General features: G+C 40.9%; 1 protein-coding gene across 7 annotated transcripts in view; it reads right to left on the bottom strand.

Annotated features, from left to right (window-relative positions):
* Positions 1 to 25,451, bottom strand: part of LOC144507683 (MHC class II regulatory factor RFX1-like) — a 131,269-nt gene that overhangs the window by 79,146 nt on the left and 26,672 nt on the right. For all 7 annotated transcript variants that reach the window (XM_078234871.1, XM_078234867.1, XM_078234869.1 and 4 more), the window contains exon 3: positions 7,049 to 7,158. In XM_078234871.1, coding sequence (XP_078090997.1) covers positions 7,049 to 7,158 — 110 coding nt within the window. The remainder of the gene's footprint in view (positions 1 to 7,048; positions 7,159 to 25,451) is intronic.

The raw sequence follows: 25,451 nt of genomic DNA, 5'->3' as shown, positions 1-25,451 counted from the left end.
GGTCAAACACACTCAAGAAATAGGGTGCCATTGGGACTCGAGGTTTTCTATTTCTACAAGTCTATGTGAAAACCATTACACTGCGTTTGCAACAAATTTTCTGATCAACGTTATTACTGCTATTTGGAGGTCTGCAAACAACTCCCACTTTGTATTTTTTTTCTAATCCTCAATTCTACCTAAAGCAGTCCCTAGCTTGCTCAACCTTACAAGTATACCCTCTTTCAAATACACCAAAAGTGTCCTTCAGCAATATTACTGCTCATACTTTTCCAATTTCCCTATCCTTTTAAATTCTATAATCTGGAATATATATCTCCCAGCCATACCTAGCTTGTACCCAGGACTCTATGATGACCATTACATCATAACCTTTAATCAGGCTTTGCACTCCTAATTTGTTTGTTTTATTTCTTATGTTACATGCATCACTGTATAAAACTCTTTTTGGGCAACAGAGCCTTTGGCCCTGATGCAGTTTTTCTCACACCATCAGACTTCTTGTTTTTCATCACTCCTGTTGTATTTTTGATATTTCATTTTTTCCAGGCCCGAAAGTATACATATTACATTTAATGCTCTTTGTGATCTGAGGATGAAATATTGCCTTTATACGAAGGCAAGTATAAAAGCAGGCAGGCGCTGGTCATTGTGAAAGTTTACCTGCATCATCTTTCCCTCGGGGTGTTATTCTGGAAGTGGGAAGGAAGTCTGAAAGGCTAACCTCCTACATGTGGCTAACTGAGGGAAATTACAGCTCTATTAAGGCCTATTATCAGAGCCCGGCTAAATTTTCCAGTCAGCCTACAGGCTCTCCAATGCATTGGAGACTAGGCCAGCTGTCTGGAGGCAGTGTGTCGGTGGCAGTGAGGTGGGCATGTGGGTGATGAGGCCAAAGTCCAGGCAAGCCTCGAGGTCGTCCCCACCTGCCAGGCCACAGATATGGCTTGTGGTCTCCCTGTTGAGGGGCTGCTGAATCCTTTTCTTAATTTTAAAGTTTCAAAAGTTGCAGAGAGGTTACCCACTCTCTTTCTCTCATCTGAACTGCAGGCTGCTGCTTCTTCTGAACTGGAGGGCCTGCTAATTGACCTCCAGCTTCGAGAGCCCACATGCCATGCTGAATTAAACGTAAGCCTTCCCTCTTGTCACTACATGACCAATTTAGGGAAAATCACTTGCCAGATGACTCCCACATGCTGTGGAGTCATGATCTCCATTTGTCTCTGATCCAAACCAAAACCCAAAATCCTGTCTCTGAACTTTTCAGCTTAGTATCTTCAGGCTATTTTTACTTCTATTGTTATTTTTGCCAAAATCCTCCCACTCATTATTGGTTTATCATAATCATATGGGGACTGAACTTCCATGGTGTGGCAGTCACTACACTGCTTTTTACTTACATTAGACTGGACCTGCACATTTCTCACTAGGTCCTCCAACCTGGGCCTGCTGAGGAATGTTAAGTGTACCCGATTCCCAAATCCTTCCAGTGCAGGGCAGCAGCATTCATAGAATCATAGAAACCCTACAGTGCAGAAGGAGGCCATTCGGCCCATCGAGTCTGCACCGACCACAATCCCACCCCACATATTTTACCCGCTAATCCCTCTAACCTACGCATCCCAGGACTCTAAGGGGCAATTTTTAACCTGGCCAATCAACCTAACCCGCACATCTTTGGACTGTGGGAGGAAACCGGAGCACCCGGAGGAAACCCACGCAGACACGAGGAGAACGTGTCTCTTTTCCAAAAGGTTTCCTTACGAAGAAAAACTCCATTCTGAATTTAAAGGAGTTTCAGATTGGAGAACCTAAAATATCATAAAACATTGTTCAGGTTTAATTACTTTTCATGTTAAGATCAAAGTGAATTAGCACATAGTTGCTTTCAAAAATAAAACAATATTTCATCTATTCAAGTGATTAAGCCGTGGACTTTTAAACAAATTCAAATCCCAAAGTTACCTCCCAATTGCACTTGCTGGTTCCATCGGTTCTCAGCCAGACTGCTTGTGGATAATAATCAAAAATAATTCTAAAAGTTATGCTTTTATTCAGTATTTTGATTATTGATTTAATTAGCTGTGCTGTGGAGCGTTTGGATGGAGGTTTGCAAGCACCATAGACCTTGTGGTGAATTTACATTTTTGGATTTTCCAAGATAGGAAAGTAAGATCTGAGATGAGCTGTTACTCCACAGACAGAAGACAACAAATCACAGTATAAATCACCTTAAGCTGCTCACACGCAACTCAGAGCAGCAGTTTACAAGATTTAACAGACAGCAAATATCTTCTCAGCTGATGAATGGTACAGAGAATAGATAGTACTGTAGCAAAAAATACAACTTGAAGTGATTTACTAATGAAGTCAAAAGAAAAGACATAAAACCTTCGGCCCATCATGTCTGTGCCAGTCATCAAAAAAACATTTAGCAGGAAAGCATCGGATGCTAAATTGTTTTTAATTCTATTGATACAGAGATGTATTGTTACTTTAATGAATTGAATCTCAGAAGTACATGGCCAATTTTAACTCGAGTTGTACCCCCTACCATTCAACAACATTGATAACATCTGTGGAAGCCCACAGTGTGACGACCTATGAACCAGAAGCAGTACGTTAAGGAAAATTTGTAATTTCTTTAAAATGTCTGTGGAATTTGTAATTGTTTTTGAGGACATTTGAAAGGAATTTTTAAGAGTTTGTATCAGTTGTAAAGGGATTTATTGCAGCTTTCTTGAATAATAAAAATACTGGTTCAAGCGACCTGGCAACCCTTAACCTTAAAGCATTGCCAACAGGAAGGAAATTAATATACAACAGCCATTTGAACTGCACACGAAGGAGAGCTACGACAAGAGGAGAGAACAACGAAGGCACATATACAAACTGTGTGTATAATAGTTAAACAGGACAGAATGCCAAAGAAAGGTTAAAGCAGAGATTGTGAATTGAACAGCTTTCCAGAGGTGAGCAACCCATTTCATAGAGTCATAGTGTTTTACAGCACAGAAAGAGGCTCTTTGGCCCATCAGGTCTGCACCAGCCATCAAGCATCCATCTATTCTAATCCCATTTTCCAGCACTTGGTCCAAAGCCTTGTATGCTATGGCATTTCAAATGCTCAGCTAAATGCTTCTTAAATGCTGTGAGTGTTCCCATCTTCACCACTCTTTCAGGCAGAGAGTTCCAGATTCCCACCAAATCCCCTCTAAATCTCCTGCCCATTACCTTGAATCTATGCCCCTGATTAATGGTTCTCTACTAAGGGACAAAGTTTCTTCATAATTTTGTACGCCTCAATCAGGTCCCCCCTCAGCCTTCTCTGCTCTGAGAACAACCCCAGCCTAACTAGTCTCTCTTCAAAGCTGAAACAGTCCATCCCAGCCAACAACCTGGTGAGTCTCTTCTGCACCCTTTCTAGTGCAATCACATACTTCCTATAGTGTGGCGACCAGAACTGCACACAGCTGTCGCCTAACAAGCATTTTATACAGCTCCATCATAACCTCCCTGCTCTTATATTCTATACCTTGGCTAATAAAGGCAAATATCCCATATGCCTTTTTAAAACATTATCTACCTGTCTTCATGCACCCCAAGATCCCTCTGGTACTCTACTCTCTAATGTCCTACCATTCACTGTATATTTAATAGGGTTTATTAATGAGAACAGATAAAGGAGCCTCTGGGGAATCTGTGCCATCAGGATTGCTATGAACCTTCTGGATTCTACTGGAGTATGCCAAAAGAGTGACATCACAGGAAAACCCACAAGAGTGGAGAGAGAAATCTGAGTGATGGCTTGTAGTTTGGAGCTCCTGAGGTGGGTTCAAAAGTGACACAGGGCAAGTGGAAACAGCTGATCGGGTGAGTGTGGTCAGGTGTTTACTATTTTTATCACTTATAGTTTGTAAGGTCTTTATTTTATGGTCTATAGTTTGGAAGGATTATACTCTGTAGTAACAAGGACCAGGGAAGAAGGGCCCAAGAATAATTGATATTATTTGGTTTTAATTATCTTCTGAAATGTTTAATTTAAAGAGGTAAGTCATGCAGGAGATCTCAAAGCTCTGCTCCTCCTACCTTACGTGGGAAGCCGGGAACATTTCTAGTGCCCGAGGCCAGCATGTGTGCAGGAAGTGTCGCCAGCTGCAGCTCCTGTAAACCCAGGTTTCAGAGCTGGAGCGGTAGCTGGGACATTGTGGAGCACCTACAATGTGAAGTGTATTATGGATAGCACATAGAGAGAGGTGGTCACACTGCACAGATTGCACAGGCAGGAAGGGAATGGGTGACCACCAGGCAGAGAGTAAGAGGACCAGGCAGGTAGTGCAGGAGTCTCTTGTGGCCATCCCCCCCTGCAACATAGATATACAGCTTTGGATACTGTTGAGAGAAATGGCCTCTTGGGGGGAAAACAACATTTGTTGCACCACGGTTGGCTCTGCTACATGGGAGAGGGGTGTGGGAATTGCAATAGTTGTACGGGGTTCAATTGTAAGGGGAATAGATAGGCTTTTCTGTGGCTGCAAACGAGTTTCCAGGGGACTATGTTGCCTCCCCGGTGCTAGGGCCAAGGCTGTCTCAGAATGGCTACAGGAAATTCTGGAGGGGGAGAATGAACAACCAATAGTCATGGTACACATTGGTACAAACAATGTAAGTAAAAAAAGAATCAGGTCCCAAAAATAGAAGAGAGTTAGGAAGTAAGTTGAAAAGTAGGACCTCAAAGGTACTGATCTAAGCATTACTACCAATGCTACGTGCTAGTCAGAGCTGAAATAACAGGATATTTCAGATAAATACATGGCTGAAGAGATAGTGCAAGAGGGCGGGTTTCAGATTCCTAAGACATTGGGATCGATTTTGGGGAAGGTGGGACCAGTACAAACTGGACAGGCTACATCTGCACAGGACAGGGACTGATGTCCTATAAGTAGTATTTGCTAGAGTGGGGAATTTATAATGGGGTACAAAGAAATGCCTAACCAATTAAATACATACTTTGGTTCCGTCTTCACAAAGGAGGACACAAGTAATGTACCAGAAATGCTGGGGAACACAGGGTTTAGTGAGAGGAAGCAACTGAAGGGAAATGGTATTGGGAAATTGATGGGATTGAAGGCCAATAAATCCCCAGGGCCTGATAATCTACATTCTAGAGTACTTTAGGAGGTGGCCCTAGAAATAGTGGATGCATTGGTGGTCATATTCCAAGATTCTACAGATTCTGGAATAGTTCATATGGATTGAAGGGTAGCTAATGTAACCCCACTATTTGAAAAGGGAGGTAGGAGAGAAAACAGGGAATTATAGAGCAGTCAGCCTGACGATGGGAGTGGGGAAAATACTAGAGCCATTATAAAATACTTAATAGCAGAGCACTTGGAAAACTGTCGCGATCGAACAGAGTCAGCATGGATTCACGAAAGGAAAATCATGCTTGACAAATCTACTGGAATTCATCAAGGATTTAACTAGTAGAGGTTCCAGTGAATGTGGTTTATTTGGACTTTCAAAAAGTTCCATATAAGAAATTAGTGTGTAAAATTAAAGTACATGGAATTGGGGGTAGTGTATTGGGATAGATAGAAAACTGGTTAGCAGATAGGAAACAAAGAGTAGGAATAAATGGGTCTTTGTCCAAGTGGCAGGCTAGTGGCGTACTGCAGGGATCAGTGATATGACCCTGGCTATTCACAACGTATATTAATGATTTAGATGAATTAACTAAATGTAATATCTCCAAATTTGCAGATGACACAATGCTGGGTGGGAGAGTGAGCAGTGAAGAGGATGCAGAGATATTTCAGTGCGATTTGGACAAGTTGAGTGAGTGGGCAAATGCATGGCAGATAGAGCATAATGTGGATAAATGTGAGGCTATCCACTTTAGTAGCAAAAATAGGAAAGCAGATTATCTGAATGGCTATAGATTAAGAGAGGGAAATGCGTGATAAGATCTGGCATCCTTGTACACCAGTCACTGAAAATAAGCATGCAGGTGCATTAGGCAGTGAAAAAGGCAAATGGTATGTTGACCTTCATAGTGAGAGGATTCAAGTACAGGAATGTCTTGCTACAGTTATTCACGGCCTTGGTGAGACCACACCTGGAATAGCGTGTGCAGTTGTGGTCTCCTTATCTGAGAAAGGACGTTCTTGCTAAGGTTTACTAGACTGGTTCCTGGAATGTCAGGACTGACACGAGGAGAGATTGAGTCAGTTAGGATTATATTTGCTGGAGTTTAGAAGAATGAAGGGGGACTCTCGTCTGAACCTATGAAATTCTAACAGGGCTAGACAGATGCAGGAAGGATGTTCCCGATGGTAGGGAGTCCAGAACCAGGGGTCACAGTCTGAATGTACGGTATAAACCTGTAGGTCTGAGATGAGGAGAAATATTTTCATCCAGAGGGTGGAAAACCTGTGGAATTCTCTACCAAAAAGAAAGCAGTTGAACCAAAGCATTTGTTTGTTTTCAAGAAGGAGTTAGATCTTGGAGCTAAAGGGATCAAAGGATATTGGGGAAAGCAGGAACGGGTTACTGAGTTGGATGATCAGCAATGATCATAATGAATGGCAGAGCAGGCTCAAAGAGCCAAACGGTCTACTCCTGCTCCCAATGTCTGTGTCTGGCGATAATGGATAGAATACACCTGCTGGTGAGTACAACTCATTTGAAATATCATTTGCCGGTCAGTTCATGTTTAATTTGTGTTTTTCTGATAAATGTTAAAGTAAAAGTTACAAAACACGAAATCTTACTGGTAAATTCTGCATTTTGGTGGATGTTTGGGTAAATTAGGTCCTTTTGGTTTATGGTTTAAACCCACACAGATTGTAACAAAACCAATTCCATACTAATGACATAAATCAATATCAAATCCCTTCAAAGGGTATAAGATAATTTTAGAAGAGAAAAAGTACATAAAGGCACTTTCTGATTACACTGTTGTCTGAGTAGAGAGTTACATAATATATTCAACATGTATAAATTTAATTTGTATGAAGATTCACTGCACTATTCTCTGTTCACTCACCTGCTGCGATGCCTGAACCTGCTGTACCACTTGTGTCGGCACTCCAGACTGTGCACCAGCAGAAGAGGAGCTAGAATCTGAACCTGTCTCGGTTGGCCTCATGTTTGCTTCTAAACAAAAACACAGTAACAACGCTTAATATACCATCATAACTTCTGTTTTTATTTGTGAAAATCTTTGACATTTATTTGTTTAAAGTCCAATGTAACAAATGATCTTAGGAGTTTGTAAAATTACAGGAACATCTTCAGCTCCACTGCTGTTTATTTTACTAATTTTATTGACAATTCATTGATCCAATGACGTTTCATTCTGAACCTTGGCCATGTTTTTTGCTTTATCTTTTCAAACTAGAAATCATTATCATATGGCCCATTGAGCCTGCTCTGCCATTCAATACAATCGTGGCTGATCTTCAGCTTCAATTCAACTTTCCCACTGCTTCCCATATCCCTTGATTCCTTAAGAGACCAAACATCTGTCTATCTCAGTCTTAAGTATATTCAATAATGGAACACCCACAACCCTCTGGGTTAGAGAATTCCAACACAATCTTCTGGGAGAAATTAAATTCAGTTAATGAATAAATCTGGTTTCAAAATGCTAGTCTCATTAACAATAATCGCAAAGCCACTGGATTTTAGAAAAAGCTCATCTGGTTCACTAATGTCCTATGTGGAAAGAAATCTGCAACCCTTACCCGGTCTGGCCTACATGCAACTCCACACCCACTCAATGTGGTTGCCCCTTAATGGCCCTCTGAAATTGCCTAACAAGGCACTCATTTCAAGGGTAATTAGGATTTGGCAATAAATGCTGGGCTTGCCAGCCACACTTGCGTCCCAAGAATGAATAAAATAAATTTGGAGACAGCAGTTGCATGATTTAAACTACGAAGACTAAGATATTTAATTTAAAGAAAAACAGTTATACTCAGTTCTAACAGGAAAATGTATTCCAATAGACAAGAAATGTGTGTGTGCACGCGTGTGTGTGCGCACATGTCATAGATCAGACTTGGGTTTATGTTTTCAAATATTTTTATCTTTTCTTGGTGGGTTTTTGATTCAATGAAAACAAACTCATTTTTATTTTAAACTCAGGAAAACTTTGTTACGGTCAGACTTGGAGTGGTATTTGAGGAGTCAATTTTTACCCCTTATGTGGCAATAACAAGATGCATAAAATTTGTCTTGTGTTGTCTAACTTTTTAAAATCAAGTGACACAACATCAATTTAAGAAAGTTGGCTACTACTGTGAAGTCACTACATTTCAAGGATATTACATAATTGAAATCATGAAGCCAATATATAATGTAAAAAAAAATCAACAATCGCATTAGCCAACTGAAACCAGGGGTGGAATTTTCCTGTCCCGCCAGTCAAGGAAATTGTAGCAGGCTGGACAGAAAATTTGGTGGACCATGCAAAGGTCCGTTGACCTTGGGCAGAAATTTCTGATTTTGGGGTGAGCACGGCTAGAAAGTACCACCCCATGTCTCAATCCTGATTGTGTCACTTTCAAACTATCTTATTGGCTGCTGCTAAGCACTGATATCAGCATATCAGTGTGGCTTTTGCTACCAAATAAACCTGTTGGACTTTAACCTGGTGTTGTTAAACTTCTTGCTAAGCATATCAGCAGCCTGATTATTTCATATTTGATTGACTGGACTCTGAACCAGTCTGTAAGGATTTACTGGGGCGAGTAAGGACTTATGAGGTTTCAGATTATAGCTGAATAAGAACATAAGAAATAGAAGAAGGAGTTGACGGTTTGGCCCTTTGGGTCTCCTCCACCATCCACTACGATCATGGTTGATCTTCTGTCTCAGTTCCACCTTAACGCACTATGATAGTAGCAACATTACAGATTGAAGCACTGTGCTAAAGACACTGGAAGGCACCAATCAATCATTACACTCCATCCCTAATGTAAAATCTCTGGTCCACATCATGGAAGGTTATTCAAAGTACTTCCTCTAGGCTATTCACTCCTAGCTCGGAACAGTAGCAGGATTTTACAGAAACTTGCTTTGTGACGGAATTGAAATTAAATTAACAGGACATTTGTCTAGTGCTCACATGCGGGGGAAAAAAAATCAATTGATCTGCAAGACACAACACTGATTGAGCATGTATGGCTGCCTACCCTGAAGCAACACAGGTTCTGGAATTTTATAAAAGCCACTTGAGAGATCAAGCAATAGGAGCTAGCTCAGCCGTACAAGATGTACAAGAAGTCTTGGATGGTGACTCAAATGTCAACCTAAACTACGTCAATTAATATGAGAAAAGGGTAAGGGATATTGAAGTCCATGTTTACTCTGGTGTCAGTTCATATTTGAACAAATTATAAAGTATTCACAAGAAGCCAACAATTTCTATTTATGTTTAAAAAGTATTATTTTCAGATATTTGGTGTGTTCTGTAAATGAATCTAATCTAAATCAATTTAAATCTTATTACATTAATTATGTTATACAGTAACTACAGCAGGGCCAAGTATCAATTTCTAAACTCAAGGGATGTCAGCAAGGTTCAGTAAGTAACTATTAAGTAAGAAGATTTAATAAAATAATACCGGGAATCAGCAAGTAATCTTATGAGGAAAGGTTGGAGAGATTAGGTTTGTAGCCACTAGGTTTTGGAAGAGTAAGAGGCAATTTGATTGAAACCTTTAAGATCCTGAGAGGTCTTGACAAGGTTAATATGGAGAGGATCAGAGAATCATAGAAACATAGAATCCCTATAGTACAGAAGGAGGCCATTCAGCCCATCGAGTCTGTACCGGCCACAATCCCACCCAGGTCCTATTCCCGTAACCGCACATATTTACCCCACCAATCCCCCTGACACCAGGGTCACTTTAGCATGGCCAATCAACCTAACCCGCACATCTGTGGACTGTGGGAGGAAACCAGAGCACCCAGAGGAAACCCAAGCAGACACAGGGAGAATGTGCAAACTCCACACAAACAGTGACCTGAGGCCGGAATTGAACCTAGGACCCTGGTGCTGTGAGGCAGCAGTGCTAACCACTGTGCCACCATGCTGTCCTTAATCTAATCACTGTTTAAAAATAAGGGGTCACTCAATTAAGATGGAGATGATTTTTTTCTGTGGGTTGAGTGTCTCTGGAACTCACTTCCTCAAAAGGCAATGGAAGCAGAATCTTTGAATATTTTTAAGGCAGAGCAGAATAGGTTCTTGATTAACAAGGGGGTGAAAGGTTATCTGGAGGTAGGCAAACGTGGGGTTGAGATTACAATCATATCAACCATGATCTTGAATGGCAGAGCAATTTTGAGGGGCCAAATGGCCTACTCCTGCCCCTAATTCATAAATCGCCCTGGATTAATCATTTCTGACTCAGAGGAGAGAGTGCTCTTAATAAATCTTTCAATTCTTCATGCTGAATTCATAGAATGGATTCAGCAAGTATAATTTTAAACATCATGACTTGCAAGCAGATAAACAATTTAAAATCCAGAGGTTACAATTACTAGAAGAGATCTCTCACAAATATTATGCAATATTCCAAAAGATGTTGCCAGATTTTGTTTTAAATCCTCTTGCTAGACACAAATGTAAATTTATGCTAGGTTTGCTGTGGTGCCAGTACAAATTTATATTTAAGTTGTCCTAGTTCCTCAGTAAGATTAGCTAGCAAACAGCTAACCTAGGCAAATTGGCAAAAACCAGATTTGATTCCCTATCCATGATGTCATAGCCTGACTCACTTGGGACGTCTTGGAGCTCCGAAAGCTTGTGTGGCTTTTGCTACCAAATAAACCTGTTGGACTTTAACCTGGTGTTGTTAAACTTCTTACTGTGTCACTTGGGACGGACAGAGGAATTTCAGTTGGTAGCATACCTAGGTTAGGGTAGCGAAAAGTGATCCAGAAATCTTGGTCTTGATTGCTAGTCAGCAACCATTGCTCGAAGGAATCACTGAAATTTGATTTATATGGTGTGTGATACTACTGTGCCTTTAAGAAATGTATTTTTAAAATCATGTTCTCTGCAGTTATAAGCCACTTCATATTTTTTCATTGTGGCACCAGCTGCCTGATTAGATGTCTTTTTATTGCTGCTTAAATGGTTTAAATGGGGTTTTGTTTGTTTTTAATCTGGACCTAATACACTTTCTGGGAGCTTACAACCTTTTGAATTGTTGTGGGAAGTATGATTGAGGGGTCAGGTGAGACAGTTTTTTTCTCTGCCAAGAGTTTTTTTCACTTTCAGTTTTGGCTGTTGACTAGTTAGAAGGTGTTTGGGCTTTAGACTGGATGCAGTATTCTGGCAATCTCTTCCTGCTGTTTTGACTTCAGCTTGTCTGGGTGTGTGTCAAGAAAACTGCAGGATCCAACAACAAAACGTGAGCATAATAGCTAATCCCAAAAAGGGTGTTTGTTTTGGGGCCTTGTTTGGTTGGAACAGTGCATTTTGTTGTTAAGGTTTATACAAGATCATGTTTGTTTATTTTTTCTTGTTTGTAATTGGTAAAATTTATTTCTAATTTTCTTTATATATGTTGACTATATTCTTAAATAAACTTTGTTTGATAAAAGCTCCCTCGTGGGTCATTTGAATTACACCTCCAGTGAAGCATCTTATGCTTACCCAAGCCAAACTCAAAGTGCAAAATTTATGATCCAGGTTGACTTCAAAAAATACCTCAGAATTTCTGACCTGGATTATAACAAGTGCTTTCAAAATGTTAGAATATCTCCAAGTATTTCTTTGCATCCGAAGGTACTATCTGTAAACTGGGTTTCTTGAGGCCATCTGTCTTTTCATACTGCATCCAAGTAGTCATTATTCACTTGCAAGATTTGGTAGATTATTTAACTCTGTAACCATCACAACCGAGGCCTTTTCTTTGCTCACCTGTTCTTCAAACATAAAGCTATCTCATAGTTGATCACAGTTTTTTAAAGACCTTGCTACTTGCAAATTAGTACTTTTTGAAATGTAGTTACTTAGAGAAACGTGGGCAACTAATTTGCATGTAGCAAAGTCCACAAAAAGCTATAAGGTAAACAATTAGATAGTTTTTGGTGTGGCGAACAGGCAAGGAAGGGACAGGGCTCAGTTGTACATAACGTACCAAAGCTCACAAGTGAATAATAACTACTTGGGTGAGGTATAAAAGTAACATTAAGAAGCCATAATCCAGTTTCCAGACCTCCCGATGTGATGAAGATACAAAACTCACAAGAAAATGAAAAAGTAATAATAGTCATCCACTAATCTTATTCTAATTGATGAACATGATTACACACAATACTTTATAAGTACAAATTGCAATTTATAAGTCTAATATTCTAGACATAAGGAGAATGGTTAAATCACATTAAGCAAAATCAACTACAAATTTTCTCACTTACTGAACACTTCAAAACGCACGATGTGAACACTGTACACAATGTGGAAGGCTGAGTTTTGATGTTGTTTTATTGTTCTGCTAACTCTGCCCAAAATTGATTTGATTTACACAAATGTCAGTTTTTGTTCCAGACAAAATAAGAAAGTATATAGATTTTGTAATCTGCATGTCTCCAGTGTTATGACAACATTCAAGGCAGGATTCTGAGTATAGTACACAAAAGTTTATTTATTGGTGTCATAAGTAGGCTTACATTAACACTGCAATGAAGTTACTATGAAAATTCCCCAGTCGCCACACTCCGGCGCCAATTCGGGTACACTGAGGGAGAATTTAACATGGCCAATGCACATAACCAGCACGTCTTTTGGACTGTGGGAGGAATCTGGAGCACTCAGAGGAAACCCATGCAGACACAGGAAGAACGTGCAGACTCCGCAAAGACAGTGACCCAAGCCGGGAATTGAACCCGGGTCCCTGGCGCTGAGAGGCAGCAGTGCTAACCACTGTGCCACCGTGCAACACAAAAAGGTCACTCTGGAAAATCTCAGCTCTGATGAAGTCATCTAGACGTTAAGTCCGTTCTTTCTACACAGATGCTCTCGAACCTACTGAGATTATCTAGCATTTTCTGTTCTTGTTTCAGATTCCAGCCGCTGCAGTAACTTGCTTTTAGTTCTGAGTATAGTACTCATTTTCCTGGTCACTAACCTAAATTTATGGTAACCAAAAGGTAATCCAGGTAGTTAATACTTAATTGTGTGTGCATTTTTGATTTTTCCTTTCAGCAGATGTCTGTTCTCTATCCGGCTTTCCCGGTGTTTGGTTTTCAGTGATTTAAATAATCCTTCATGCATCTCACATGGAAAACAGGATTTCTGAGATTTCTTTATCCTCGTAACTGTTTCTTTCTGCGTCTCTAGTTACATTTGTCTGGTGCCTCCTTTCACTGGTTGTCGGCTTAAGAACCACTCCAGAGACAAAATATAGGTTGACACTTCAGTGAGAGAGTACTGCACTATTCAAAATGCTGTCTTTCAGATGAGAAGTTAAATGGAGGCTCGGTTTGCCCTCTCAGGTGGACATCAAAAATTCAGGCACTATTTTGAAGCAGTGCAGTTGAGTTCTCCCCAATGTTTGGGTCAAAATTTAGATTTCAACCAACACCATGAAGAACAGATTATTTAGTCATTATGTCCTGTGGAGATTGGTTGCTGAGACCACATTTCAAAAGTACTTAATTGGAGTTAAAAGCACTTTAGGATGTCCTGAGGTTGTGAAAGGTGTAAATAAATGCACATTCTTTCTAGGTTTTAGTACCTCTTTTAATGACAACCTGGGCGCTACCAGCATGATGATAAAGTAGTTGCCTTTACTAATTTGATCACCAATCGTTGCTACTGAGAAAGGAACATTTGGGCCATTGTTACTTTACTAAATCTGGCTCCCTTTTATACTGATATAGATTAGCACGTGTAGTGTGGAGGACGGCCATCACATTTATGATAGTGAGAATGTCCACTGACACAACTGATGAACAACTTTCATTAACAGAAATCAACCACTCTATTTTTAGGGAGGGTAAGTGCTGTCTGGTATTGCCTAGCATTGGACGAATATTGAATCCCATCATTCAGATCATGGTCTCTATATATCAGTGCCTCATATAATGCATTATCCTAAAAAGAACAAAAAATGTACACACAGATAAATTGATTATTTGATCTACTCCAAAACATCTCTCATAACAAAATGCCACTAAATATAGTGCCAGTAATCAATACAATATTCAATTACAAAAAATGGTATGAATATCCTTCAATAGAACACTTTGAAAAAATAAAGACTGCTGCCATTATTTTAATGAACTTACTTTGAAGGGCAGTAACTTTTGACTTAAGTTTAAGTTTATTTATTAGTGTCACAAGTAGGTTTTCATTAACACTGCAATGAAATTACTGAAAATCCCCTAGTCGCCACACTCCAGCACCTGTTTGGATTCACTGCGGGAGAATTAGCACGGTCAATGCACCTAACCAGCATTTCTTTTGGACTGTGGGAGGAAACCAGAGCACCCAGAGGAAACCCTCGCAGACACGGGGAGAACATGCAGACTCTACACAGACGGTGACCCAAGCTAGGAATATTTTTTTACCTGGGTCCCTGGTGCTGTGAGGCAGCAATGCTAACCACTGTGCTGCCCACGACTTAAGGCTAAAATTGAGCATTGCATTTGTTTAGAAGAAATGAACACAAAAATAAGATGTTTTTTTCAAAGGAAAGCCTCAGAAATACAGAGCGAAGTCCTCATTTTGACAAGCTTGGATTATTTCCAGCCGTACTCTAGAATGAGACGAGTTATATAATACAAAGCCTTTACTTACTGGGAGACATGATCATGATAGAAAAATCATCACGATTGGGCACTGACTTCTTCATTGACAAGAACTCCATTACTTCACAGGCTGTTGCTGTGCTTCGTCCAACTTCATTGCCTATTCACAAAGCACCTTATGTATCCAAGACAGACCTTGGAAACCCAATCTCACAGCATGACTCAACAGGGCTGTCTTATTTCTTATCATGAACATCACATTTTAAACTCTACAGAATAATCATTTTTTTTCAGTTAATGAGATGTTTACAAAGACTATGCACATTTGATGTTTCCGAAAGGTTCTTTCAGTGTATTGTTTAATTCAAAATTTAGGATTTGTAGTATGCGATCTTACTTGCTGTGCTCCCGCTGCAGTGAAGTCGGAGAATTTGGTGGCCAGCCAAATCTCCATTCACTGCAGCGGAATGGGAAAATCCTGCTGGTGTGAACAGTGGTAAGATTCCAGCCGTAGAGTTTAATGATTGTACTTTGGCTAATATTTGGGCACAAACTCATGTGTTGATCAAATTCTCTACACGACAGTGTGAATGTTGAGGTTGCAGGGGAGATGGAGTGGATGGTTATCCCTGAAGGGCATAGTTGAATATTGGAAACATAAAAATAGAACTGATTCTTCAGTTCTCCTCGATTACCAAGAGGAAACAAGGAGTATTCAGACAGAAATTATTTCAGGAAATTGAATGGTTGAGCAAAGTGAATGGCAGATTGTACATGGTTTATATAATGTTATTGGGGTCAAATGGTTTCGTTTTATTCTAATCTACAATCAAAGAAAGTGAATTCTAAGTCAGGTAGTCATCTTAAAATGCCAGTGCAATGGTCTTTCAATGTTCTCCTTTATCATTAGTGTATATGATAGGAAGCACTAGTTATCAAGAATGACTTGTATTCGCACAGTGCCTTTGGTGGCACAGTGGTTAGCACTGCTGCCTCATAGCGCCAGGGACCCGGGTTCAATTCATGGCTTGGGTTACTGTCTGTGTGGAGTCTGTGTGTTCTCCCCACGTCTACGTGCGTTTCTTCCGGGTGCTCCAGTTTCCTCCCACAGTCTGAAAGATGTGCGGGTTAGGTGCACTGGCCATGCTAAATTCTCCCTCAGTGTAGCCGAACAGGCACCGGAGTGTTGGCACCAATAAATAAACTTAAACTAAACTAAAACATCCCAAGGCAATTCACAGGCGCACTTTCAAACAAAATTCCACATTTTGCCACAAAAGGATATTGTAGGGAAAATGATCAAAAATCAGGTCAAAGAGGTAGATTTTAAAGGAGAGTGAGAGAGACAGAAAGGTTTGGGGAGGGAACTAAACAGCATCTAGCCTTGTCAGCTGAAGGCACAGCCATCAACAGTACACCAATTAAAATCAATGCTACCCAAGAGTCCTGAATTGTTGGAGTGCACAAAATTTGGGGAGAAACTACTCCCACTAGTAAGAGTGTCAGTAACCAGAGGGCACAGGTTTAATATAATTGGCCAAAGAATCAGGCTAGATGAGAATAATTTTAATAAACAAAACTGCAATGCCCTGACTGAAAAGATGGTGGAAGCAGATACATTTACTATCTATCAATAGGAATTGGATATACACTTGAACTGAAAAAATAATAATTCTAGGGCCCTCTGGAAAGAACAGGAAAGTGAGACTTAATGGATGGCACAGGCATAATGAGCTGAATGGCTGATTCCTGCACTGTATGATTATATGATTTTTTCCCCTTCGGCTGCTGGTATTACAATAACACGAGAACAGGAGCAGACTATTCAATACGATCATAGCTAATCTTGGGCTTTAACTCCATTTTCCTGTCCACTCCCTTGATTCCCCGAGAGTCCAAAACTATAAATATCACAATGTATTCAACAATGTAGTATCCATAACCTCTCTGGTGGAGAGAATTCCAAAGAATCACAACCATTTGAGTGAAGTAATTTCTCCTAATCTCAGTCCTAAATGATCGATCCCTTATCCTGAGACTGTGCCTCCGTACTTTAGATTCCCTGACCAGCAAAAACAATCTCAGCTTCCAACCTATTAAGCCCCTTCAGAATTTTGTACATTTCAATGGGCTCCACTCACATTCTTCTAAACTCCGGCGTAATATGCCCAATTTACTCATCTCTCATCCAAGGGACCAAATTAGTGACCTTCACTGTACCGTACCAATGCAAATATATACTTTCTTAAATGTGGAAACCAAAACTGCACATACTAATCCAGATGCAATCTCACCAAATCCCAGTACAACTGTAGCCAGACTTCTTAACATCTGTACTCCAATCCTCCTGTAATAAAGGTCATTTATTTGCCTTCCTAATTGCTTGCTACATCTGCATACCAACTCGCTGCGTTCCTTGTATAGGTACACCCAAGTTTCTTTGAACATCAACATGTAACAAGTTTCTCATCTTTTAAAAAACATTATTTTTTATTCTTATAACTAAAGTCAATAAATTTGCACTTCCCTATATTATACTCCAACTGCCATCTTGTTTCCCATTCACCCTAACCTGTCTATATCTCTTTGTTGCTTCTCTGTGTCTTCCTCTCAGCTTACTTCTCCACCTAGCTTGGTATCTATCATCAGCAAACGTAGATACATTGCATTCTGTCTCTTCATTTGAGTAATTAATATAGATTTGTAAGTAGCTGATGCCAAAGCACTGATCCTTGCAGCACTCCACTATTAACTGCCTGCCAACTTGAAAAAGTCCCTTTTTGTGCCCACTGTTTTCTACCTATTAACCAATCCTCTATCCATGCTAATACATTATCCACAACTCCATGAGCCCATATCTTGCCTATTAGCCTTTTGTGAAGCACCATATTTAATGCCTTTTGAAAATTCAGGTATGCTACATCTAATGGCTCCCCTTTATCTATCCTACTGGTTACCTCCTCAAAAACCAGGGGGGGGGGGGGGGGGTTAGGGAGAGTTACAGAACAAAGAGATCTAGGGGTACATGTTCATAGCTCCTTGAAAGTGGAGTCACAGGTGGACAGAGTGGTGAAGAAGGCATTCAGCATGCTTGGTTTCATTGGTCAGAACATTGAATACAGGAGTTGGGACGTCTTGTTGAAGTTGTTTGTACAAAACATTGATAAGGCCACACTTGGAATATCGTGTACAGCTCTGGTCATCCTATTATAGAAAGGATACTATTAAACTAGAAAGAGTGCAGAAAAGATTTACTAGGATGCTACCAGAACTTGATGGTTTGAGTTATAAGGAGAGGCTGGATAGACTGGGACTTTTTTCTCTGGAGCATAGAAGGCTGAGGGATGATCTTATAGAGATCTATAAAATGAGGGACATAAATCAGCTAGATAGTCAATATCTTTTTCCAAAGGTAGGGGAGTCTAAAACTAGAGGGCACAGGTTTAAGGTGAGAGGGGAGAGATACAAAAGTGTCCAGAGGGGCAATTTTTTCACACAGAGGATGGTGAGTATCTGAAACAAGCTGCCAGAGGTGGTAGTAGAGGCGGGTACAATTTTGTCTTTTAAAAAGCACTTAGACAGTTACATGGGTAAGATGGGTATAGAGGGATATGGGCCAAATGCGGGCAACTGGGATTCGTTTAGGGGTTTAAAAAAAAAAGGGCGGCACAGACAAGTTGGGCTGAAGGACCTGTTTCCATGCTGTAAACCTCTATTTCTCTATAACTGCCATCCTGGCCAGTGGACAAGAGTAGGAGGCTACAGCTAGGAACCCATGAGGACAGATCCCAGCAGGATATAGATAGGCTGGAAAATTGGGCGGAGAGGTGGCAGATGGAGTTTAATCCGGATAAATGCAAAGTGATGCATTTTGGAAGAAATAATGTAGGGAGGAGTTATACAATAAATGGCAGAGTCATCAGGAGTATAGAAACACAGAGGGACCTAGGTGTGCAAGTCCACAAATCCTTGAAGGTGGCAACACAGGTGGAGAAGGTGGTGAAGAAGGCATATGGTATGCTTGTCTTTATAGGACGGGGTATAGAGTATAAAAGCTGGAGTCTGATGATGCAGCTGTATAGAACGCTGGTTAGGCCACATTTGGAGTACTGCGTCCAGTTCTGGTCGCCGCACTACCAGAAGGACGTGGAAGCGTTAGAGAGAGTGCAGAGAAGGTTTACCAGGATGTTGCCTGGTATGGAGGGTCTTAGCTATGAGGAGAGATTGGGTAAACTGGGGTTGTTCTCCCTGGAAAGACGGAGAATGAGGGGAGATCTAATAGAGGTGTACAAGATTATGAAGGGTATAGATAGGGTGAACAGTGGGAAGCTTTTTCCCAGGTCGGAGGTGACGATCACGAGGGGTCACGGGCTCAAGGTGAGAGGGGCGAAGTATAACTCAGATATCAGAGGGATGTTTTTTACACAGAGGGTGGTGGGGGCCTGGAATGTGCTGCCAAGTAGGGTGGTGGAGGCAGGCACGCTAACATCGTTTAAGACTTACCTGGATAGTCACATGAGCAGCCTGGGAATGGAGGGATACAAACGATTGGTCTAGTTGGACCAAGGAGCGGCACAGGCTTGGAGGGCCGAAGGGCCTGTTTCCTGTGCTGTACTGTTCTTTGTTCGTCGGGAATGAAGCAGCAGTCAGAACATTGCAATCTATCTAAAAGAATCCTGGATCAACTGTGTTGACTCCCAAGTGCACTATTCTATTGCCCTAGCTGCAACATTTCAGTTAAGAGCCATACAATTAAACAATCAAGGAAATGAATGGCCCATGAATTTGAAAACCCAAGGATGAGAATGTTCAAAATTGAGGCTCAGCTGGAATCCAATGTAGGGTGAATGGGACTTGGTGTGAGTAGGGAGAGGGGCAGTAGAGTTTTGGATGACCTCAAGTTGTGGGAGGCTGCCCATGATCAATCTAGAGATAACAACGGCATGGATGAGGGTTTTAGCAAGTGATGAGCTGAGGCAGGGAATCTAGATGCAAACAGGTGGACTTGGCGGTGGGGTGGATATATAGTCGGAATCCTATTGTTTCATTCTTTCCAACGGTAATATATTAACAACTGAGAATTTAAACAATCCTGGAGCAATAAATCACACCACTGCTAGGCCACTTAACAGCATTACTTTTATGTCCAAGTGATAGTGGCATGAAAACTGAAACAATATTGGCAAGCAAAAACAAGATGAACCCAAAGATTTTCTATCCATACATTAAGAGTAAGAGGGTAACTAAAGAAAAAGGATACATAAAAGACTAAAAAGGTAACCCATGTGTGGAAGATGTGGCTATGGTTCTTAATTAATACTTTGCATCTGTGTTCACAAAAGAGAGGGATAATGCTGACATTTTAGTTAAGAAGGGGGAATGTGAAGTATTGGATGTGATAATGTGTAGGGAGAAGGCATGAATCACCAGGGCTGGATGAAGTATATCTGAAATAACTCCTCAGAGACTGGTGTCCCTTCACCAGATTCCCTTTATTTACAAGCTGTATTTCATTCATAGAGTGCTTCTGGTACACAGTAAAAATCTAGAGTGCTAGAGGATCTGACACTCCCAGTTTTATATACACGAGACTCCCAGATTGGGCAGGCAATTATGACCTCAATCAGGGAGTTCATTCTCGAAGAAGCCAACCTCCTGTGCCTCATTGAAGTCATTACCATACCTAAGGCTACTAAAAGAAGCCAGGGAGGAAATAGTGGAAGGTCTTACTTATCATTTCCCATTCCTCATTGTAATGCTGGAGGATTGGAGGTCTGTTAACATCACACCTTTGCTTAAAAAGGGAGCAAAGGAAAGGCCAGATAATTACAGGCCAATCAGTCTGACCTTCGTATTGGGCAAATGGCTTTGATTTGATTTATTGTCTAGGATACAATGAAAAGTATTGTTTCTTGCGTGCCAAACAGGCAAAACATATCGTTCATAAAGTACATAGGGAAAAGGAAAAGGATAGAGTGCAGAATAGAGTATTGCAGTTACAGGTAGGGTGAAGAGAAAGATCAGCTTAATATATGATAGGACCATTCAAAAATCTCATGACAGCAAGGAAGAAGCTGTCCTCGAGTCTGTTGGTACGTGTTTTCAGACTTTCGTACCAGAGGGAAGAAGGGGGAAGACAGTATATCCGATGTGTGTGCGGTCCTTGATTGTGCTGGCTGCTTTCCCGAGGCAGCAGAAAGTGTAGACGGATGGGAGGCTGGTTTGCATAATGGACTGGGCTATGTTCAAAACCCTTTATAGTTTCTTGCGGTCTTGGTCAGAACAGGAGTCATACCGAACTGCGATACATCAGGATAGGGTGCTTTCTACGGTGCATCTGTAAATATTTGTAAGAATTGTAGTGGACATGCCAAATTTCCTTAGCCTCGAAAGAAAGTTGAGCAAATGTAGAGTGAAAAATAGAGCAGAATGGCTGTATTATTTTCTCAGATTCTAGAATGTAGGAACTTCACATTTGCCTGGATTTTAATTACAGCCAAGCTAGGAGGGTAATGGCAGTGCTGTGCAGAAGTCCCAGAAAAACATGGAGTGATATAATGATGCAAGTCACTTACTCCATAATTTCTTCTTTCTTTTGAGCAATTCAAGGGTCACTACGATGCTGATGTTCCATTACAAAGATGCAAGTCCCAGGAAAATCTGGGTCAATATGAAAGTCAGAAACTCAATGAGTGATTCTGAAATATTAACTTTAGAAATGGGGATATATAACAGATCTTACACCCCAGATTTTAAAAAAACAACTTATTTCAGTGAGTAATTACTTAGTTTGGAGATATTTATTCATTTACACAGTTGACCATTTCCTCATTTGCCGACTACTGCATTATGACATCATAAACCCCATGCTGAATACATTCTGCACAGACAGAATTAAAAAGTATCACACAATGTCTTGGTATTACAGCCCCTGATGTCTAATGATATCCTATGGGATAGACTGAACGGACTAAAGAAAATTGCAGGTCAACATTCAAACCTCAGTCTCCCACTTGAAATGCAAATCATTTCCAGATTCGCCAAACTGGGGTACTGCTTATTTTCCTGTTGCAATCTTGCCTTTAAAAACCAGTTGGACATTTTTACCACGTTGCCACATTCTGTTTTACCTCTTTTCATTTAATTTCTAAATAATAAAACAAGACTTTCTGTGGGCCACATAAAGAAATCCAGTGACTTAAACCAGCTGGAACTATGAGCCATCAGTCTTTACTGCTGTATTTCAGTATTATTTCAATTCCCTGAATCTATCAAGCCCAAATAATGACAAATAGGTGACATACACTCAAATGCGAATCTCTTCATCATTCCACCATGCTGAATTATATTCTATAGTCACTGCTAGTTAATAACAATGTAATATAGTTATCTGTTATGTTCATCCTGTACGAAGGAGAAGATAACAGCTCTGTTATTAGCCAGAGCTCTGAACAGCACATCAGAAGTTATGACACCTGGTGCAACCATTCATACAATAAACTCGCAGTAATTGTCTTCATGAATCACAGGTCAATGCGACCTAAATGATTCTGATCTAAATGGGATATATGAAACTAAAGACTAAACTGGATTAAGTGGATTCTAAATTTTCCCTCCATATCCAAAACAAGCACCGAGGTCACAGTCATAGAGACACAAAAACTGACGTTTCTTTTGTACATTTCCCACTACTTTAATTGAAGTCCCCAAAATTTATTACAGGTGCCTGTAGAATAAAAGATGGTCTTTCTGAAGGTTTGTTATAGCTGATGTAAACTGGTGAAGTATATAACAGCACCTCTTTCAGCTCTATCAACTCAGTCAAAAAACTCACATTTTCCTAACAAAATATTACTTGTGGATTATAACATTTGTGCACAGACACTTGATTGATGGACCATTCAATTATGTTATGGGGTTAATAACTTTACTGGGTGTTTTCTATAGGCCGCCCAATAGTAACAGGGATGTTGAGGAGCAGATAGGGAAACAGATCCTGGAAAGGTGTAATAATAACAGAATTGTCGTGATGGGAGATTTTAATTTCCCAAATATTGATTGGAATCTCCCGAGAGTAAGAGGTGTAGATGGGGAGGAGTTTGTTAGGTGTGTTCAGGAGGGTTTCTTGACACAGTATGTAGATAAGCCTACAAGAGGAGAGGCTGTACTTGATTTGGTATTGGGAAATGAACCTGGTCAGGTGTCAGATCTCTCAGTGGGAGAGCATTTTGGAGATAGTGATCATAATTCTATCTCCTTTACAATAACATTGGAGAGAGATAGGATCAGACAAGTTAGAAAAGTGTTTAATTGGAGTAAGGGGAATTATGAGGCTATCAGGCAGAAAATTGGAGGCTTAAATTGGAAAGAGGTTTTCTCAGGTAAATGTATGGAAGAAATGTGGCAAATTTTCAGGGAATATTTGTCTGGAGTTCTGCATAGCAACGTTCCAATGAGACAGGGAAGTTATGGTAGGTTACAGGAACCGTGTTATACAAAGGCCGTAATGAATCTAGTCAAGAAGAAAAGCTTACAAAAGGTTCAGGGAGCTAGGTAATGTTAGAGATCTAGAAGAGTATACGGCTAATAGGAAGGATCTTACGAAGGAAATTAGGAGAGCCAGAAGGGGTCATGAGAAGGCCTTGGCAGGCAGAATTAAGGAAAACCCCAAGGCATTCTACAAGTATGTGAAGAGCAAGAGGATAAGACATGAAAGAATAGGATCTATCAAGTGTGACGGTGGGAACGTTTGTATGGAACCGGAAGAAATAGCAGAGGTACTTAATGAATACTTTACTTCAGTATTCACTATGGAAAAGGATCTTGGTGGTTGTAGTGCAGACTTGCAGCAGACTGAAAAGCTTGAGCATGTAGATATTAAGAAAGAGGATGTGTTGGAGCTTTTGAAAAGCATCAAGTTAGATAAGTCGCCGGGACCGGATGAGATATACCCCAGGCTACTGTGGGAGGCGAGGGAGGGGATTGCTGAGCCTCTGGCGATGATCTTTGCTTCATCAATGGAGACGGGAGAGGTTCCGGAGGATTGGAGCATTGCGGATGTTGTTCCTTTATTCAAGAAAGGGAGTAGAGATAGCCCTGGAAATTATAGACCAGTGAGTCTAACCTCAGTGGTTGGTAAGTTGATGGAGAAGATCCTGAGAGGCAGGACTTATGAACATTTGGAGAGGTATAATATGATTAAGAATAGTCAGCATGGCTTTGTCAACGGTAGATCATGCCTTACGAGCCTGATTGGATTTTTTGAGGATGTGACTAAACACATTGATGAAGGAAGAGCAGTAGATGTAGTATATATGGACTTCAGCAAGGAATTTTATAAGGTGCCCCATGCAAGGCTTATTGAGAAAGTGAGGGGGCATGGGATCCAAGGGGACATTGCTTTGTGGATCCAGAACTGGCTTGCCCACAGAAGGCAAAGAGTGGTTCTAGATGGGTCATATTCTGCATGGAGGTCGGTCACCAGTGGAGTGCCCCAGGGATCTGTTCTGGGACCCTTACTCTTTGTGATTTTTATAAATGCTCTGGATGAGGACATGGAGGGATGGGTTGGCAAGTTTGCTGATGACACAAAGGTTGGAGGTGTTGTGGATAGTGTGGAGGGATGTCAGAAGTTGCAGCGAGACATTGATAGGATGCAAGACTGGGCGGAGAAGTGGCAGATGGAGTTCAACCCAGATAAGTGTGAGGTGGTTCATTTTGGCAGGTCAAATAGGATGGTGGACTATAATATTAATGGTAGGACTCTTGGCAGTGTGGAAGATCAGAAGGATCTTGGGGTCTGAGTTCATATGACGCTCAAAGCAGCTGTGCAGGTTAAGGCTGTGGTTAAGGCGGCGTATGGTGTACTGGCCTTCATCAATCGAGGAATTGAGTTTAGGAGTCGTGAGATAATGTTGCAGCTATATAGGACCCTGGTCAGACCCCACTTGGAGTACTGTGCTCAGTTCTGGTCGCCTCATTACAGGAAGGATGTGGAAGCCATAGAAAGGGTGCAGAGGAGATTTACAAGGATGTTGCCTGGGTTGAGGAGCATGCCTTATGAGGATAGGTTGAGTGAGCTCGGCCTTTTTTCCTTGGAGAGATGAAGGATGAGGGGTGACCTGATAGAGGTGTATAAGATGTTGAGAGGTACTGATCGAGTGGACAGTCAGAGGTTTTTTCCCAGGGCTGAAATGGTTGCCACAAGAGGACACAGGTTTAAGGTGCTGGGGAGTAGGTACAGAGGAGATGTCAGGGGTAAGTTTTTCACTCAGAGGGTGGTGGGTGCGTGGAATGGGCTGCCAGCAACGGTGGTGGAGGTGGATTCGATAGGGTCTTTTAAGAGCCTTTTAAATAAGTACATGGAAGTTAGTAAGGTAGAGGGTTATAGGTAAGTCTAGTAATCGCTAAGGTAGGAACATGTTCGGCACAACTTTGTGGGCTGAAGGGCCTGTATTTGCTGTAGTTTTTCTATGTTCCTTTTTGGCACCAATGAACAGGTGCTTTTAAATCAGAAACATACTCCTTCAATCTAAAAGGATAATACAAAGAACAAAGAAAATTACAGCACAGGAACAGGCCCTTTGGCCGTCCAAGCCTGCACCGACCATGCTGCCCATCTGACTAAAACCCACTACCCTTCCGGGGACCATATCCCTCTATTCCCATCCTATTCA

Source organism: Mustelus asterias, chromosome 19 (genome assembly GCF_964213995.1).
Source record: "Mustelus asterias chromosome 19, sMusAst1.hap1.1, whole genome shotgun sequence".
Taxonomy (NCBI): Eukaryota; Metazoa; Chordata; class Chondrichthyes; order Carcharhiniformes; family Triakidae; genus Mustelus; species Mustelus asterias.
This window is presented reverse-complemented; position numbering and strand designations above follow the sequence as displayed.